Source organism: Topomyia yanbarensis, chromosome 2, assembly GCF_030247195.1.
Source record: "Topomyia yanbarensis strain Yona2022 chromosome 2, ASM3024719v1, whole genome shotgun sequence".
Lineage (NCBI taxonomy): Eukaryota > Metazoa > Arthropoda > Insecta > Diptera > Culicidae > Topomyia > Topomyia yanbarensis.
Genome location: NC_080671.1, coordinates 150,536,808 through 150,554,116, shown reverse-complemented (window position 1 = coordinate 150,554,116; position 17,309 = coordinate 150,536,808). Strand labels below are relative to the sequence as shown.

The 17,309-nt window shown below is 38.7% G+C and overlaps 1 protein-coding gene across 1 annotated transcript; it reads left to right on the top strand.

Annotated features, from left to right (window-relative positions):
* Positions 1–13,784: 13,784 nt before the first annotated feature.
* Positions 13,785–15,668, top strand: LOC131681740 (uncharacterized). The gene is made up of 4 exons (XM_058962728.1): positions 13,785–13,942; positions 14,074–14,303; positions 14,399–14,495; positions 14,557–15,668. The coding sequence occupies exons 2-4, from the start codon at positions 14,087–14,089 to the stop codon at positions 15,134–15,136; spliced, it is 894 nt and encodes a 297-aa protein (XP_058818711.1). The 5' UTR covers positions 13,785–13,942; positions 14,074–14,086; the 3' UTR covers positions 15,137–15,668.
* Positions 15,669–17,309: the final 1,641 nt, after the last annotated feature.

Below are 17,309 nucleotides of genomic sequence, written 5' to 3'. Positions count from 1 at the left end.
TATGGCTGTCTATTCGCCCGAAGGCGAATTCTTCATTCCACAAAAAGCAGATTCTAGCAAAATTAAGACAATTTGAGTTCATCCCGCAAGGTAAATAAGAAAACAACTAGCACTAGTCCAAGAACAAGTGATTGGCTGGCGCCCGAAAGGACATTTTTTACTGGAAACGGAAAAAACTTCCGCATTCGAGGAAACCATATTTCTATCTAGCTTTGATAAAAAAATTATTAACAGGTCCGCTCTAGCGACTAAATTCCGATCTAGTATAATGCATCCAAATAATGCGCTTGATACCATACAGTAACTTTTCCGAAGACACCATAACTCTATATCGAAAGTCACATACTATGCTATATTTTTCCTTACTGGAGAACAATTTTGGGAAAAACTATTTTTTCTCCATCCATCTCCAAAAATCTTGGCGAGTGAAGGTCACAAAACCTATAACTAAACTAGTTATGGAATTAGCGTTTCGACTTCGTCTCATCAGAATCCGATACTAGCTTAGTAACAGGACTAAGCTAGCGCCGGATTGACGCTAGCTCCAAAAAAACAGAGGCACAATTTGTGTTCTTGAACTTTACGGCACGGTGTCGACGAAACTCGATGGAGGTGTCTGGATCAACGATGAAACTTATGCAAAAGCCTATTTCAAATAAATCTCGGGCTCAAATTTTACAAGGCTACGCGTTTTCTAGCATATTTAAGTTTGTTTTCGAGGATAAATCCTCAAAAAAAAATTGTTGGCAAGGGAATTATTTTTGTGGAACATTTTTGGACGACTTCGTAAGTACATAAAAGGGATGTTGCTCTGCATTAAGTCTCATTATGCTCAAGTTACATTATGGGCAGATCTATCCAGCAGCCATAACTGCAAAGACTTGCTTCAATGGTAGAACGATAATGGGGTTCAGCTCAGCCCAAAAGAAGTGAATCCACATAGTTGTCCGCATGTCGATGTCGCACTAGAGAAAGGTGATTTGGGATTTTTAAGAACTTTTCCCCTTGATGTTCTCAAAGGCATTTCTAGTGATGAGTAAGCGACAAGCCCGATCAATAATCAAACAATAAGCCCTTTTTATAGCCCAGACCAAGCTACGTACGCCAAATCCCGAGTCAGTACGGCAGGCAGACGGCATTCCAAGAAAGCCCTGCGCATTCATTTCTAAAAATCATCTAGTCATTTCAAAATCATTATAGAATTTTTAACAACCACTGTTGCTCGGCCAGTGAAACGACTATCCCTAGTACCTTAGAGGATTGTTGAACGTGAAATTAAAATAAATTGAGAACATCACCAATGTGATAATCATGTAGTATTTCTTGAATAATATAGCCCAGAAATGGCTTACCAGATTTAAACCTTCAAAATCATGATTTTATTGATCAGAATTTGGTATGCTTAGCAAGTAATCTGATCAATAAAGCATGTTAATGTGTCACTTACTCATCAAAGGTATGTCACATTTTACCAGAAGATATTCTTTGATTCCGTGGTTTGGTGAGCTTATTGATTCAATTGCTTTTTAGCGGTTCTATTTCCCTCCTCAACACTTGTACGGATACCTTGTAAATCATTATGTACTAAATCGATAGAGAATAAACAGCAAACCGAAACCAGACGTGACGCCACAAACTAATTATGTCGGCACACAGCGAATAATGGAAACCAATCGGAAACTTGCTTATGAAACATTATCAAAAAATATGTGTTGTATGGAGTTGTAAATACTTTGAAGTTTTATACAAGATCGTTGTAATTATGTTAGGCCCATTAGTTAAAATATTCCGTTCAATATGATTGAAGTTAGACATAACCGTTAAACATATGATACCATATTGCTGATCTATATTTTGCAACGGGCCCTTATACTGAAACGTTTGATTATGGGTCAAATATGGCCCCATCAAAGAGTAAAACTCTGTAGTAAAGTTAGCTTCCAGTTTGCAACGTAAAAATCAACTACAATCGAAAAAGGTAGAGTAAGAGAGTATAATACGCCATACCGGGGCAAATTGCTCCACTTCTATTCCCAGGACTCCCCAGTTATCTGAGAAGTAAAAATGACTGATAACATTATCATTTCATGAAATCAACGTACTTCAGTTTGGTATTTTAATATGCTGCAAAACAACAATATAAACAAAATTTCAAAAGAGCTATTTCGATGTAATTTACCACTATTTTTCTATAAGCATTTCAGCCAATTAGAAACAATCGGATTTGATATTTCAAGTAGCTTATTAGAACAATAAAGTTCATGTCTTCACAAAAGCTCATCACCGGACAAAGTGCCCTACAACGTTTTGGGCAATTTTGTGTTTTAAACAACAGCAATAGAGGAATTATGGTTAAAACCGACACCTTAAGCTTAACACTTTTTCTAAGTTGCCACAAAACCAATAAAATTATAATTTTAATGCACAATTCTTCTTCAGAAAATTCTTAACAAGACTTAATTTTTTCAGCGCTTCGAAAAATTCATTTCATTAAAAATTATTGGTTGTAAAACTTGAAAAACAAAGTGGCTTTTTGTAGGCACTGCGGGTAAAACCGACACCCTATAGGGGTAAGATCGACACCCCCTTTAATTTATTTTCTCTCCACTTTATTAAAATCTTTATCTTTATTAAAAATTAGATATATGCGTGATTAATAAAGTGTGATTATGTATGATGCAAAATATGTGCTTTTCATTGCTTCATCATGTAGTGAGGGGAAGAAAGTTCGAAAGCGTAGTACTATAAATAAGAGTATTTTATGCTATAGGATTATTTATTGATATGAGTATTTCCAAATAATACATGCGCACATCATTGCAACTTCCAGTGTCATTTTATTTCGTAAGAGAAGATTTGCAAGCGTTCTACGTACTGCTAATTGGATTCATTCACTTATAAGTGACACACACACATTTCTTAGTAAAACTATCTTTTTCAGATTTGATTTTTCGGACTCTGATTATCAACGATCTATTGGGGTATACATAATATCATTGTCTCATTGTGATAAAGTTCGTCTATGACAAACCAAGAAAACACTAGAAATTCGGTTTGATGAGCTTTTTGGAGAAATAGCAAAAGCTTCGAAAGAATTAGATAAGCAAAAATTCCCATTTTTGATTTTTAAAGAGACTTATAAGAAATAAACACAATAAAAGTATTTCTGTGTATTTCAGCTATTACTATAGTGTGCTAATAGTGTAATTGAAGTGTCACAAAGATCCCCAGCCTTTTGTAATGAATCGCAAGTAAACACAACCATCTTAACAGTGTGTCGGTTTTACCCTAACCAAAGGGTGTCGGTTTTACCCCAACAGCGCACATTTTTTTATAAAAGCAATTAAAAATATTGAATTTCTCAAACTCGTCTTCAATGCATCTAATTGATCATAGGAAAGGCCGATAATAATAGGTACTGAAAAATGGGGTGATTTGAAAAGCTTTTGTTCGGTTAAAACCTTAAAATCTACCAACGAAATTTTACATCCAGACGAGTATGAACGCTGCTGTCGTATGTTTTGTTTATTTTTCTGACATTCGGCGCACTAACGTAAATCCAATTTTTATTCAAATGCTCTACATAATCGTACTAATAATAATGTATCATTATGAAATGAATAAAAATTTGATTTCTAGGCAAAGTTGTGGGGTGTCGGTTTTACCCACAGTGTCGGTTTTTCCCACAATTCCCCTACTGATTTTTTAAAGTAAATCGAGGTTACATACATTATGTGACCTTTTTTCAGCATGATAAAAATTTCCATAATTCGATTAGATCATATAACCCCATTGTTATGGGCATACTCACCGATTGCTGTAGGGCATACCATCCTTTTGTTGTGGGCATCTTACACTGTAAACTGAGTCAGTTCGCCTTGGGTGAAAGAAGAAAGTAAAATTTCAGCTTCTTTGAAAAATGTGTAATAATAATTGTAATAGAATATTTTTAATAAAAAATGAAACAGGAACTAATTTCTAACTAATAATTTAGAGTAGCTGATGCGCAGATCATAGTGTTCAACGTTGAAATATTGGGTAAAGTGATCGGTGACCGGTTGTAGGCACCCCGTCGTAACTTTTGACAGAAAGCAGACATGGTCATTCTGACAAATATTTCTTGTGTACTATATTAGCACGTTCTTTTTGTGCCTAGTTACCATTCATAAATTACGTAACGCAAAAATTGTCCAAAATTAACTTCGGCCTCTCCCCCATGTAACAAATTGCTACAAATATCTCTATCGCCCCCTCCACTGTAACGTAACAAATTCCTTAAAAAAATTCTTCTGTAAAACATGCTATGTAACGTTCTAGCTTACTTCCCCTTCCCCATATATCACAACATGTCACAATTCGTTGTACCACCTCCCCCCACCTAAAAGCGTTACGTAATTTATAAATGATCCTCTATTGCTGATGCAAACAGACTCGTATGTTCAGTTCAACAACCAACATATTTTTTGAGCAAGTGAAAATCTACTTAAAAGTAGATACGAATTAGATGCCAGAGATCGATTTTTGACACCATTCGGAAAATCAAGATGGCGAATTCGTGTTTAGTGTTTTTGACAATTTACATGGAGAAAGACAATTTACATGGAGAAAATCCACTCATCGTGTTTTCACCACTTGGTAGCACTGTTTACACCAGATTGTCATAAACAAGGAACCAACTTTGTCGAAGACAGCAAAGCGATCCGACTTGAATAGAAAAGATATTGAATTATTTAACGAGTGGTATCTTAGTTTGTTTGGAACGAGACCTAGCCATGGTGGTGGTTCGGAAGTCGTTATCCATGAACTTATTGTTTTACCAAAAAATGGTTGAATTCAGTAGAATATGAATGTTCCAAAAAAAATTTAATTCGTAAAAATTTTAGTTCCTAATTTTTTCAGATAGAGTAGTGGCGTCCTAGCATTTTCCAATGAAGATAGATTCCTTGACTTCTTCAGATGAATTACTCCAAAAAACATTTCATACAACTTTGTGGAAGACACCAACTTTCTATCTCACTCCATTGAAAAGATAATATTGGTGCGAATTGTCTTCTTTGTCATGAGAGTCTAGTATAAACAGTACGTGGCACAGAAGCTCTGTCACGCTCGAAGGCAAAACGGACAGGTACGATAGAGCGACCAGCACTGAAAAATAGCTCATGCGATTTTCCCACAATTGAGGAAGGTGGTCTTTTAAGGTCTGGAAAGCGTCGCAGAATCATCCGTGATAACGAGCACGACGTTGTGCAGAATGAAAATCTTTCGCCAGCTTTTACTGAGTGTGAAAATAAAACGCCAGTACCGAAGTCAAAAACTGTGCGAAAGATTGAACAAACGGTGATTTTCAAGCCTAAAACTTCTCAAGTAGCTGAAATAACTAAAAAAGACATCCGAATTAACCTTGATCCGACTACATTCTCTGTCAAAGATGTGAGATTTAAAGATAATGGCGCGGTGGCCGTTAGATGTGATTCTAGCGAACTCGCTCTAAAACTAGTGTCTACTTCCAAAGAGTTGCTCTCCGAGAAATATGACATCGAGATTCAAAAACCGCTCAAACCGAGAATCAAAGTGACTGGAATCTCGGAAGAGTTTTCCCAGGATGAAATTATTGGAAAACTAAAAGCACAGAACAGTCTGCCGGAATCCTGTGAGCTTAAGATCGTGAAATCACAGAAACGAGAGCATGTGAAGAACAATCCCTTTGTAATAACATTGGAAACTGATGCCAACACCTACAACTGCTTGCTAAAACTTCAACGTGTCAACATTGGCTGGGACCGCTGCCGAATCTTCGAAGACGTCGATGTTTTCCGATGCTACAATTGCTCTGAATATGGCCACAAAGCACAGGCCTGCTCCAAGCCAGTATGTTGCCCAAAATGTGCGGAAGGCCACAAAGCCAAAGACTGCGAAGCCGCTAACGCGAAGTGTGTGAACTGTGTTGGAATGAATGCAGCAGCACAGTCTGCCACCGAGAAAATGAGCGAGAATCACGCTGCGTGGAGTTTGGATTGCCCGCTTTATTCAAGGCGCCTAAAGCTGGCTAGATCGAGGATTGATTACTCGTAGCAATTACCTGTAATAATGGAGCTGTCCGGAAAGGAAACCAGTGCCTACCCTGGTTGGCCAGGTAAAAAATTCGAGAGTATATGTCTTCACGAAGCTAGGATTGATACTGCAATCACATTGAGAGAAACCTCGCAATTACAGCCGTTGCAGTTCACGCACGCCAACCTACCTGGGCCTCAAACTACAAGCTCGGGGAATCATTTGGAAACTAGTGCCAACCCTGGTTCGTCAGGTAAAAATATAGAGCGTATATGTCTTCCCGAAGCTAGGTCTGATGCTACACACACGTTGAAAGAGTTTACCCATTTGCAGACACAATCTCCCACTGTTTCACATGATCACCTCAACGGTATCTGGCTTTATTACCAGAACGTACGTGGGTTACGAACCAAAATTGATGCTGCCTTTCTTGCTGTACGCGATTGCAATTTCGATGTCGTTATTATGACAGAAACTGGTCTTGATGATCGGATCGAGTCTCTTCAACTTTTCGGCAGTTCCTATAATGTATTCCGCTGCGATAGGAACAAAACCAACAGTACGAAATCCACCTTCGGAGGTGTTCTGATCGCTGTTGCTCAGCAACATTCTAGTTCACGTGTGAACATTACCCACGGGACTAATTTGGAACAAGTCTGCGTATCGGCATTCATCAATGGACGTAAGCTTTTTCTTTGCGCAATATATATTCCTCCAGACAACAGTAGAGATGTCTGTATGATTGAGTCACACATTGCATCAGTGCGTGAGCTTTGTGACAAGGGATCAATTGAGGACACTGTCTTGGTTTGCGGAGATTACAATCAACCACGCTTGAGTTGGTTATCGCAAGACAACGTAATCCAAGTTAAAAATGCTGCCCAGTTACCGCCAACAAGTTCCGCCTTAATTGAGGGAATGGATTTTTTAAATCTTAACCAGTTTAATGTACACGCCAATCAAATCGGACGGGTCCTTGACTTAGTTTTCTGCTCGATGCACCACAACATTTCGGTCGAGAAGTCAGTATCCCCCCTTCTACCCGTCGACACGCACCACCCTCCGCTAGTTGTCACGATGCAATCGCCTAGTTGTCCGGCTATGCCAGTAGTTGTTCCAACTAGCCAACAGCTGAATTATCGCAGGATTGATTTTTCCGAGCTGTGTGATTATTTGCTCCATCTGGATTGGTCAATGCATCTAGGAAACAGCGATGCAGATGCAATGACTATGAACTTCTGCCGAGTAATTCAGGACTGGTTGCAGAATAATCTCCCGGTAAAACGACAGCCTGTTTCCCCGGCGTGGAGTACATCGACGCTGCGATCCCTTCGCCGAAAACGAAATGCATGCCAACGCAAACTTCGTCGCAAACGATCGCCGGCTACAAGTCACGATTTTCACGTTGCCAGTGAAGCATACCGGAATCTCAACGCTGTTCTGTATAGATCGTATGTACAACGAGTTCAAGTAGGCTTACGAAGTAATCCCAAAGGATTTTGGAACTTTGTGAATTCTAAACGGAAAAATCACAGCGTTCCTTCCAATGTGTACCTCGATGGAAAGGCAGCGTCGTCCACTGCAACAGCCTGTGAATTGTTTGCCAATCATTTCGCCTCCGTCTTTGCTCCCTGTTCAGCGTCTGATCAGGAAACCGAAATCGCATTAGGAACTGTTCCGCAAGATATCGCTGATTTAAGTACCTTTTTGGTTTCACCCGACATGGTAATAGCAGCTGCAAGAAAGCTAAAAAGCTCTTTCTCCCCTGGACCAGATGGGATTCCAGCTGCAGTTTACTGTCGCTGTGCCGTCGCTTTGGCTGAACCTTTGTCTCGCATCTTCAACCAATCATTTGACCAGGCTAAGTTCCCCGAAGTTTGGAAGCAATCCTACATGTTCCCAGTGTTCAAAGCCGGAGATAAGCGAAATATCAAGCAGTACCGCGGAATAACGAATCTTTCAGCTGGATCTAAGTTGTTTGAAATTGTTGTCAATCAATTCATCCTCAGCCGTACAGGAAGTTTCATCTCCCCAGACCAACATGGCTTCATGCCCGGGCGATCCGTTTTAACAAACCTGCTCGAATTTACGTCAACTTGCATCAATTGCATGGAGAAGAAAACACAAGTGGACACTATATACACAGATTTGAAAGCAGCTTTTGACCGAATCGACCATGAAATTCTTCTCAAGAAGTTGTACAAGTTAGGAGCGTCCGACAAGCTTACATCGTGGTTACGCTCCTACCTTACGCACAGAACGCTTTGTGTGAAATTGGACTCTTCTATATCGGCTCCGTTTACCAATAGATCAGGTGTACCGCAAGGCAGCAATCTGGGCCCACTACTTTTCTCACTGTTTTTTAATGATGTAGCAGTAGTGTTAGGTTCCGGGTGCAAGCTCATATTTGCTGACGACCTTAAGCTGTACTTAGTCATCCAGTCAGTTGAGGACTGCCGCCAGCTGCAAGCACTTTTGGATCGCTTTGTGAAGTGGTGTCGAATGAATCAGCTTACCGTAAATATTGCCAAATGCTCCGTGATGACGTTCCATAGGAAGAACGATCCGTTAATCTTCGATTACAGTATCGACGGGGTTGCGCTACAAAGAGTCAAAGAAGTCTGTGACCTGGGTGTAATTCTTGACCACAAACTGTCCTTCAATTCTCACATGACCAACATAATTGCGAAAGCAAATCGGCAGTTGGGATTTATTTCGAAGATTTCACGGGATTTTACGGATCCTTACTGTCTAAAATCCCTATACTGCGCATTGGTTAGACCAATCCTCGAGTTCGTCTCACCGGTTTGGAATCCGCATCATCTAACTTGGTGTTTAAAATTGGAAAGAGTCCAGAAAAGGTTTATACGCTTAGCTCTTAGGAACTTGCCTTGGCGGGACCCGCAAAATTTACCACCGTACCGTGACCGTTGCCAGCTGCTCAATTTGGAGACTTTAGAATGTCGTCGTAGTATCCAGCAAGCTACTACCTTGGTGAAAATCTTAAATGGAGAATGTGATGCGCCTGAATTGCTGTCCCGCTTAGATTTCCGAGTAGCAAGGATAACACGAGATACATCATTATTATTGCCGAGGTTCCATCGGACGTCTTTTGGATTCCATGAGCCACTGTCTTCAATGATTCGAACCTTTTCTCGTGCTGACGCTGCTTTTGAGTTTGGTGACTCCTCGAAAATATTTGCAAGCAATTTAAGAAGATTGCGTTTACTGTGATTATTATGTGTATTAGTAATAAGAAACCTGACATGTAATTTTACTTGACTTTGTACTTTAACCTTACGAAAAGATAGTGGTTTTTACGTCCATTTGAGGGTGGCGCCTGGTAGGAGGAGGCCAACTCAAACGGACTTTTTCCCACTCGAATCATTTAGACTATAATGTCCGATGATACATAAATAAATAAATAAATAAATAAATAAATAAATAAATGCCACCTAGCGGCGAAAACACGCCCAGATTGCCTTTTTCCATGTAAACTATCAATAAATCCCACGCAAACTTCAAGCACGTTGGTCTGGACCTTAGACTTGGCCGATTTAGCTCAAATTTAGAGCAGACACTTCTGGTAGAACCAGTAATTGACTCAAGACAATTGATCAGGAAAGCATATGATTTTGCCAAACGATTGGCACGATACAGTTCTCTAGCTCATATACCCTTGCTAGGCTCGAATTTGAACAGGTGCGCTTACAAGTTAAAAGCATACAAACCTAAGTCTGGCTAAGATGGAAACATCGAATGCTCTCGTCACTAGAGTCGCATATCATTTAACCTGTGTTATACGTTATTCGTTAACTATGGCAATCACTGGAAGAAAAACACTGCCTTGTGGAAGTTCTAAGTCTCCTAACAAACTTATTCTACATCATTTTCATATAAATTTGTTAGAACATTTTCTAGGCTATCCAAGATACAAAAAACTCTCGCCGAGATACAGGCTTGTATTGAATTGTTAGATTTTTTTTGATTTATCATTCATAATTTTTTCCAGACAATTTGGTGGGAGAGCAAGATTACCTTGTAGACCTCCCCCCCCCCCCCCCCCTCAGACCACGTGCCAACGTGCACTTCTATCTGATTAGTCTGAAGCTTTTAAAAAAATAGACTGTCTGAAATTCACTCAATAACAGTGAATAGGATACGTCAGTGCATTAGCAGTGCGTGTTATTCGTACCAGTTTTTCACATACAAATTGGTTTTGATGAAGAATTATGTTCAAAATGCCTTTGATTTTCATGCATATTTTGCCATTTTTAATAAATTTTCTTAGTGTGTCGACACATTTTTCTAAATGGCAAAATGGTCATTTTATCATAAATTAAATTCTGTCACCGCTTATTAGCTAAGGCCTCTAGCTTTCCATTGGTATGCTTATGCCTCTATATTTTGCAATGCTTTGCTCTGAGCCAAAAACAAAAGGGTGCCGACAACCGACCACATTCCCCTAGCTATTTTTGCTTAAGGAGGGCGTATTAGACTTGTTTACCCTATGTATAGAAAGCCTTATAGCACACATAACTGAATAAACCATTCTCTCTCGGCTCAAATTTTCATAGTTCCTCAATGGAAAAGAAATCATTACATTTACCGCAAGTGAGTTCGTTATTCTGTCAAAATTGCACTCGTGTCACAACATAGACCATAAAAACAGCACGTCGCTTCTGAGTGCCTATAAATACTTCTGAATGTCCAGTGTGGCTTTGAAAATCTAAGATAACTAACAACTTTACTGTCGCGATTTGTGTTTGCTTATACTGCATAATTCTATTGTTGAGTGTGTCATTTGATACCAATTATTACCGTATAGGTTTCTGGAGACAAAAGGCATCTTGATTCTCGTCAAGTTTTAGCTCTAGATTAGGTATATCAAATAGATATAAATTTATCAAAAGTTTTGCATATATAGGTCGGTATTCCCTGGTTTTTCGACACCGGTATTTCCGGTACCACAATTTGTTACCAAATTTAATTAATTAGATTTTACTTGGTTAAATAAAGTGCCACAAAAAATTGTAACATTGTTTATCACTTGTAAAATATTAGCATATTGATGTAGGGAAATGCAAATATATTTTTACCAAAACAGCTTTTACTATTAATTGTTAAATCATTTTTCACACGATACACCGTAGTTTTTAGGAATCTTTTTGATGACATTGTTGATGTGAGACTTAAAGGCGATCAATAGTCTCACCATTTATATCAACATTAACGTCAGGACAAGTATTAGCCGATAGCATAATCATGTATTTAGTTTTAGCAAAATTTGAACATGTGCTGTTTAAATTTTAACCAACGAGCAAGGGAATGCAAGTCTTCACTCAAATGTACCACGGCTTCATCTATATCCTTAGCTGCATTTAACAGAACAGTGTCGTCAGCAAATGAGCAAGCAGCTGTAATTAACAGAAGAGTGTTCTAAAAATTTTACGTTTTTCACGTTTTTCGTTTAGATTTTTTTTGCCGTATGTATATTCAAAATTGCTTACGCACGAGTGGGAAAATATTGCACAGTCGCCATCCTGTGACAAAATTTTTTGAAAAAATTATGCACAATTTACTAATATATAATTCCCATTTTTTAAGATCTCCATTCGCGTCTTTATTGCGCAAGATTCCCGAAATATGCCTATTTTTCGTTCTCTACAGTGGTGTAACCTAAGGTTAATAATTTGACCATTGTTGCAGGGAAACAGCTCGTATTATCTTCAAAATTTGAATGTACCAGGTGTATTAGCTTTAATCCGCTGTTTGCTCATAGATGGCGTTACTGAGCATATTTAGCTACCATAGAAATGTCATACATTTTTTTGTGTGAGTTCGACATCTATTTACATTAATCATTGCACATCATAAGTATATGACAACTTACATTTTCCCTTGTGTAATCAGGTCCAGGGCCGTGCGCAACGGGGGGGGGGGGAGTTTGGGTGTTTAACCCCCCTCCCCCAAGAGGGTTTTGAATTACTTTTAAAAATTTATTAACTTCCTGTTCAGGAAAAAATATACTGCAAACAGTTTTGACACATAAAATGTCATTTGAGTTCGGTCACTCTAGAAACAAGTCAATAAAGAAACCAAGAACGAAACTTTGCGAGGGATGGCTGGACGGCTTCTCTGAAGGATCGGTTCGCGTTTCGACAAGCTTCGATATTAGCAACAGTAGTGAGTACACAGCAGATGTTGGTCAGCGGGCTAGCAACGGCAGCTAAAGAGCTAAAAATCGGGATATCGTTGTCCAGAAAAAATTTTCCGCCGATGATTATTCCGTTGGAGTGGCAGCGATATGGATCGCGAAAATCGGCATTGGTATACGGTGAAATACCGCCGCCGAGATGTTCTCAGCACCAGCTAGCAGATAATAATAAACGTAAGAAGGTTTGATTACGAGCATTTCTAAAACTTTGTCGAAGACATCAACTTTCTACCTCGTCATCATAAAAAGTTGATAGTTTGATCGTAGTAAGCCATGCCAAATTTTAATTTTTTTCAGGTTGTGGGGAATATTCTTACGAACAGTTCGTCCAAAGACACACTGTGAATATATTCGATCGTTAGGCCTCTAGTGAATTAAGTTTACGTTTTTGGGGTTTCCGACCACTATGCAGCGGTGTCTTTTGATAACTCCTTCTCGATAGCAAACATTTACCCAATTTGGTGAGCTTAGTTGTTTGGTTCATAAGACTAGGTCCAGCCTCTGAAAAAATCTTCAAAGTTTAAGGTTTCTGTACGTTTATTGTAAAATAAACGTTAAAAAATCTAAGGATTCGTACAAAGACACCCGAAAATGGCAAAGGCCAAAAAAAATGGCAGAGGTAAAAAAAACAAAAAAACCCAAAAAAAATTATCGAGAGATGAGAAAAATGTGTAGCCAGCGAGGGCAAATACTTTGAACAAGCTATTTTTTTGCGTTCTATATAAAAAATCAGTTTTTTGACCAAGAAAACAGCGGATATAAGCTTATACACCTGGTAAATTGTAACATGTTACCAATTGAAAAGTCCTTTGTGACAGCATCAAACAATTGACGAAAAAACACTGTTTTTACTGCGTACATACCAGTCATGGAATTGTAGTTTGCGTCAATTAGAAATGTACAATTTCACAAATAGGTGAATTGAAATAGATATATTATGTAGCGAGGTTGCAGTAATAATCATTGCATTGTGAACGAACAATGATTTCCTTATTCAGTGTATCATATGATTTTTTTAATAAACTATTTTTTTAAATACATGGTCAGCTTATAATCTTTATTCATATATATATATTTAGTTAATATTAATTTCATCTACACATTCTTTATTCATATTACTAACAAAACCTGAGAAGAAAATTACTTTTTCCGAAGCATTCAACTTGTAAAGACACACCTATGAGGCCTGATTGTTTCTACGAGCAGTATGGGGTAAAATCACACATCAGTAAAATTATATAACAAATTATTATCCATTTAACTAACAAAATTTCGTCCACAATGTCCGTTCCAACAAGTTAGATTGTCCCTCTATCGTTGTAATTAAATAGCTTTATAGAGAGTAAAAGTGTTGCAGATTTTACACCATTCAATTCCATAACTACAGATACATAGCTGCTCAGCTTTGTATAATGGTATGTACTCCCTTTTGTTTCTATATTCTTCCTCCCCGCGCATAACACCGAAATCAATAACAGCAAACATCAGCCTTCCTTTTTCCTAGCTGATGCTGGTTATGCTGTGCAGCATGGGTGAGAAAGGTGTCCTGTAAGGCGCGCGATGTCACACGCGCATGCGTCTCCTTTTTGTTTGATGGAGAAACTTTCAGTTTTTCACCAACTGTTGGGAATTCCTTAAGTGAAACAGGACATCGCAAGCAGTAAATTCTCAAAAGTAAGTTGCTGTGATTTGGGTTTCCGTTCTTGAGATTGTTTTAATCGTCGTATAATTAGTGTGGTCCGTTTTGGGCACAGACGGTATTATTGAAGAAGTGATGTAATTGTTTTTTTATTTATTGGAAACAGGATCTACCAGAAAATGAACTGCCAAGGCGATTGCTCCGAATTGGGGCCACCGCCCGATATGATTCTATCGATGCCTCCGCCACCGTTGTCATCCTTTCTGCTGCCCCGGAATGCACTGGCCCCACGCCCGGCTAATAATTCCCTGTCTTGTATAGCCGCCTTCATGTGTGAACCTTCCTTGAAGGCAAACGAGCAGTCTGGAATGGATTTCATTGAGCTGTCAGGAACTGGTGAATAATTTAAATCGATTTTTCAACATCCGAATGGGGAGTGTGTTAATTGTATGCTTTTCATCCTTTTCCCCACCAATATATTACAACCGCAGGGATGGATGACACATGGGTTTTTGTGCTGGTTTCGTCCTGTGTCGGCGTGCTGCTGCTAGGAGCTCTTCTCGCGATGATTTTAATTAAATGCAGAGAGTAAGAGTTGTTTGCAGTAGGACAACAAGACAATTTATATTTGACTTTTTCTATTTTTCAGAGCTTACAACTACTCATACCATGATAGCAACTTAAAGCATCCACCATTGGCGTCGCTTAATGATGCACATCTTGGAACGACAAAATCCGGATTTATGCCAGGAACAATCCTATACCCAACCAATCAGCAGATTGTTCCTGACAATCGCACTCTGTGGGCCACTTTGACTCCACACGGAACGACTCAGCACTTCATCTCAGATTCTTACTGTAACCCAGAAGATCACTACGAAGTAATAGATTACGGTAGTAAGCACGAGCAGTATATACCGTCAAACCAAAGTACCATCGTAAAGAACAAAAACTCGTTCGAGAACTCCGGATTCGTAGATTACGACTATGAGGATCCGACACCACTGATGGAATCGTATAATAACTTTGATGACATGGACTCGGGTTACCAAGAACCCCAGGAAGTGATTGGATCACTCAACCGGAACCGATCGATTGTTTCATCACCGACCCGGATTGAAAATCCTAACCTGGCTCCGCTCAACCTATACCCAACTCACCGCAGCAACGGTACGGTCGGCAGAAAGAACGCCACCCTCAGCAGACGCATCAGTGATATCAAGAATTGAAATGAGAGTGAATTGTGAAGTAACTATCGGCAAGAGTCAACTAGTATTTCCTTTTAGAGTGATAATCAACGGAAATTCCTACTATTGAATAACTTTAATCGAGCGACAAACAGAACGGTAGATATACTACAGAAGCTAGTATTATTTTACGCAAGCAATTTATTTTTGGCTATTTTTTCAAAACCACGCCACAGAAAAATATAATATAAAGATGCTGCCATATGTAGGTATTTTTAGCAACAGTCCATCACTCACTCACATAAATGCTATATTCTTTTTGCATCGAATAAATAAATGTCTATATGCAATAGGGGAAAAACATATTCTCGATCTTCTAGCCGGCTTATTTATATGTAACATTTCTAGAAAAAGGATAATACTACAGTATCGCTTTCAACATTTCGACTATTTATTGAACTGATTGGAAAGTTGAAAATCCTAGGAGATAAGCTGCTCTGTTAAAACCATAATTTTCATTAATTTGTACCCTAAGGTATACATTGGCTACAATAAAGATGAATGTAACATTCCATCGATCTTGTTTTATTTCGGGCGAATATTTTTTGCAAAAATATCGACCTATTAATTCCAACATGACGAAATTGACTACTGATAATTCTGCCTTATAGTTTGTTATTAGTTATTTATATAATATTGTAGGGTAAAGTGCCTATTTTCACCATACTAAAGAGCGTGCCTCACTAATCCATTAATTACTCCCTACAATCAATGGAAACCCTACAAATTGGCATTAAAAGCTTTGCTTCGTTGTAAAGAGTCAAGATAATAGTGCATATGCGCTGAGAACAGTGAAATTATCGTGCTTGAGCGCAACGAAAACTAGAATCGAGTCACTCTTTTGTTGCGCTACCATTTGACTCCATACGTTGAACCAAAATAGCAGACGCAGCTCTAACCAACGGCTTCAGATCGGTAGGGTGGTAAAAAAACATGGCGAAAATAGGCTCATCTCTCTATACAATCCAGCTGATACAATAAAGAAAAACCTGTTTTAATCCACTTAGTTGTGTAATTGCGCCTTTCTTATTTCTCCAAACCATCACTCCATGGCTGATTATGTTTGATATAATTGTGGAAATGTCTATTACATTCTTAGTACACTTTGCACCTTTGTACAATGACTCGCCAGCCACGAAAACTTGAACGCAAAAATATCATACTTAATTAGTTTAATGAGTAGTAGTTCAATTTTAACTTGCTGCTCATTTTGGCCGGCGATGGTGGATGTTAACTTTAATTTTTATTGTCAATATGTATTGCACCAATTTATATGAACAATTTCTGTGTGGTCGCACGCTTCAAGCAGCACCTCCAGAACCGGAACTCCGATTGGCAAAAAAAATCAATAGCAGCTCATGAGAAGGTTGAACCTTTCACCTAGAGCTGCCAGATGATTTGGTTGAAAATCTGTATGCTTGTTATAACAAAATCTGTACTAGTCTGTCTTCAATAAAGAAAAAGAATTTTGATAATAGATGGTTAAATGCTCAAGTTTGAAGTATTGCCTACTATAAATTCCAATTTTATGGTTTATTTGGCAATAATTTATTGAACAAGCAGCCATTGGTAATGAAAACGGCTGCAGAAAGAATCCGCCACAAACATTATCAATCCAAATTTCAAAAAAATCTGTATGAATCTGTAATGTGTGTAATGTAAATCTGTATTACATCTGTATTCTATACCAGGTCTGTATCTGCGCTTGAAAATCTGTATAAATGGCAGCTCTGCTCGACACTATGTCTGTGCAAATCGGTCCAGGGATTACTGAGACGTCTATAATTCGCCACATACATACATACACACACGACAAAACTGCAATATCCACTACCCAGTAACCGTTATCGGGAACAACACGATAGGGCTCTGCAATAATTTCAACGTTGCACTTCGTTTCTGTTGTTGACTGCCACAACAGTTGCTGTGTAATGTCGCAATGATTGAGATTAAGCTGGGTTATCTCCATCAACATTGGCCTGCCTTCGCCCTTTTGTACTCTGTGCATAAGAAGCCTTTGTGCAGAGCTGCTTTATGCAGTCTCTAGCAATATGTCCCTTCTCTCCGTCCACGTTTTCTGTACAGATAAGATCTGTCCGGGACTCTGCAGCCTCTACTCACTCTACGACGCCAGCTGGAATGTGGGCTGACAAAT

Coding starts and splice junctions, on each gene's coding strand:
- LOC131681740 (XM_058962728.1), top strand. CDS start 14,087: ATGAACTGCCAAGGCGATTGCTCCGAATTGGGGCCACCGCCCGATATG. Junction 14,304..14,398: donor CATTGAGCTGTCAGGAACTG/GTGAATAATTTA, acceptor TTACAACCGCAG/GGATGGATGACACATGGGTT. Junction 14,496..14,556: donor ATTTTAATTAAATGCAGAGA/GTAAGAGTTGTT, acceptor TCTATTTTTCAG/AGCTTACAACTACTCATACC.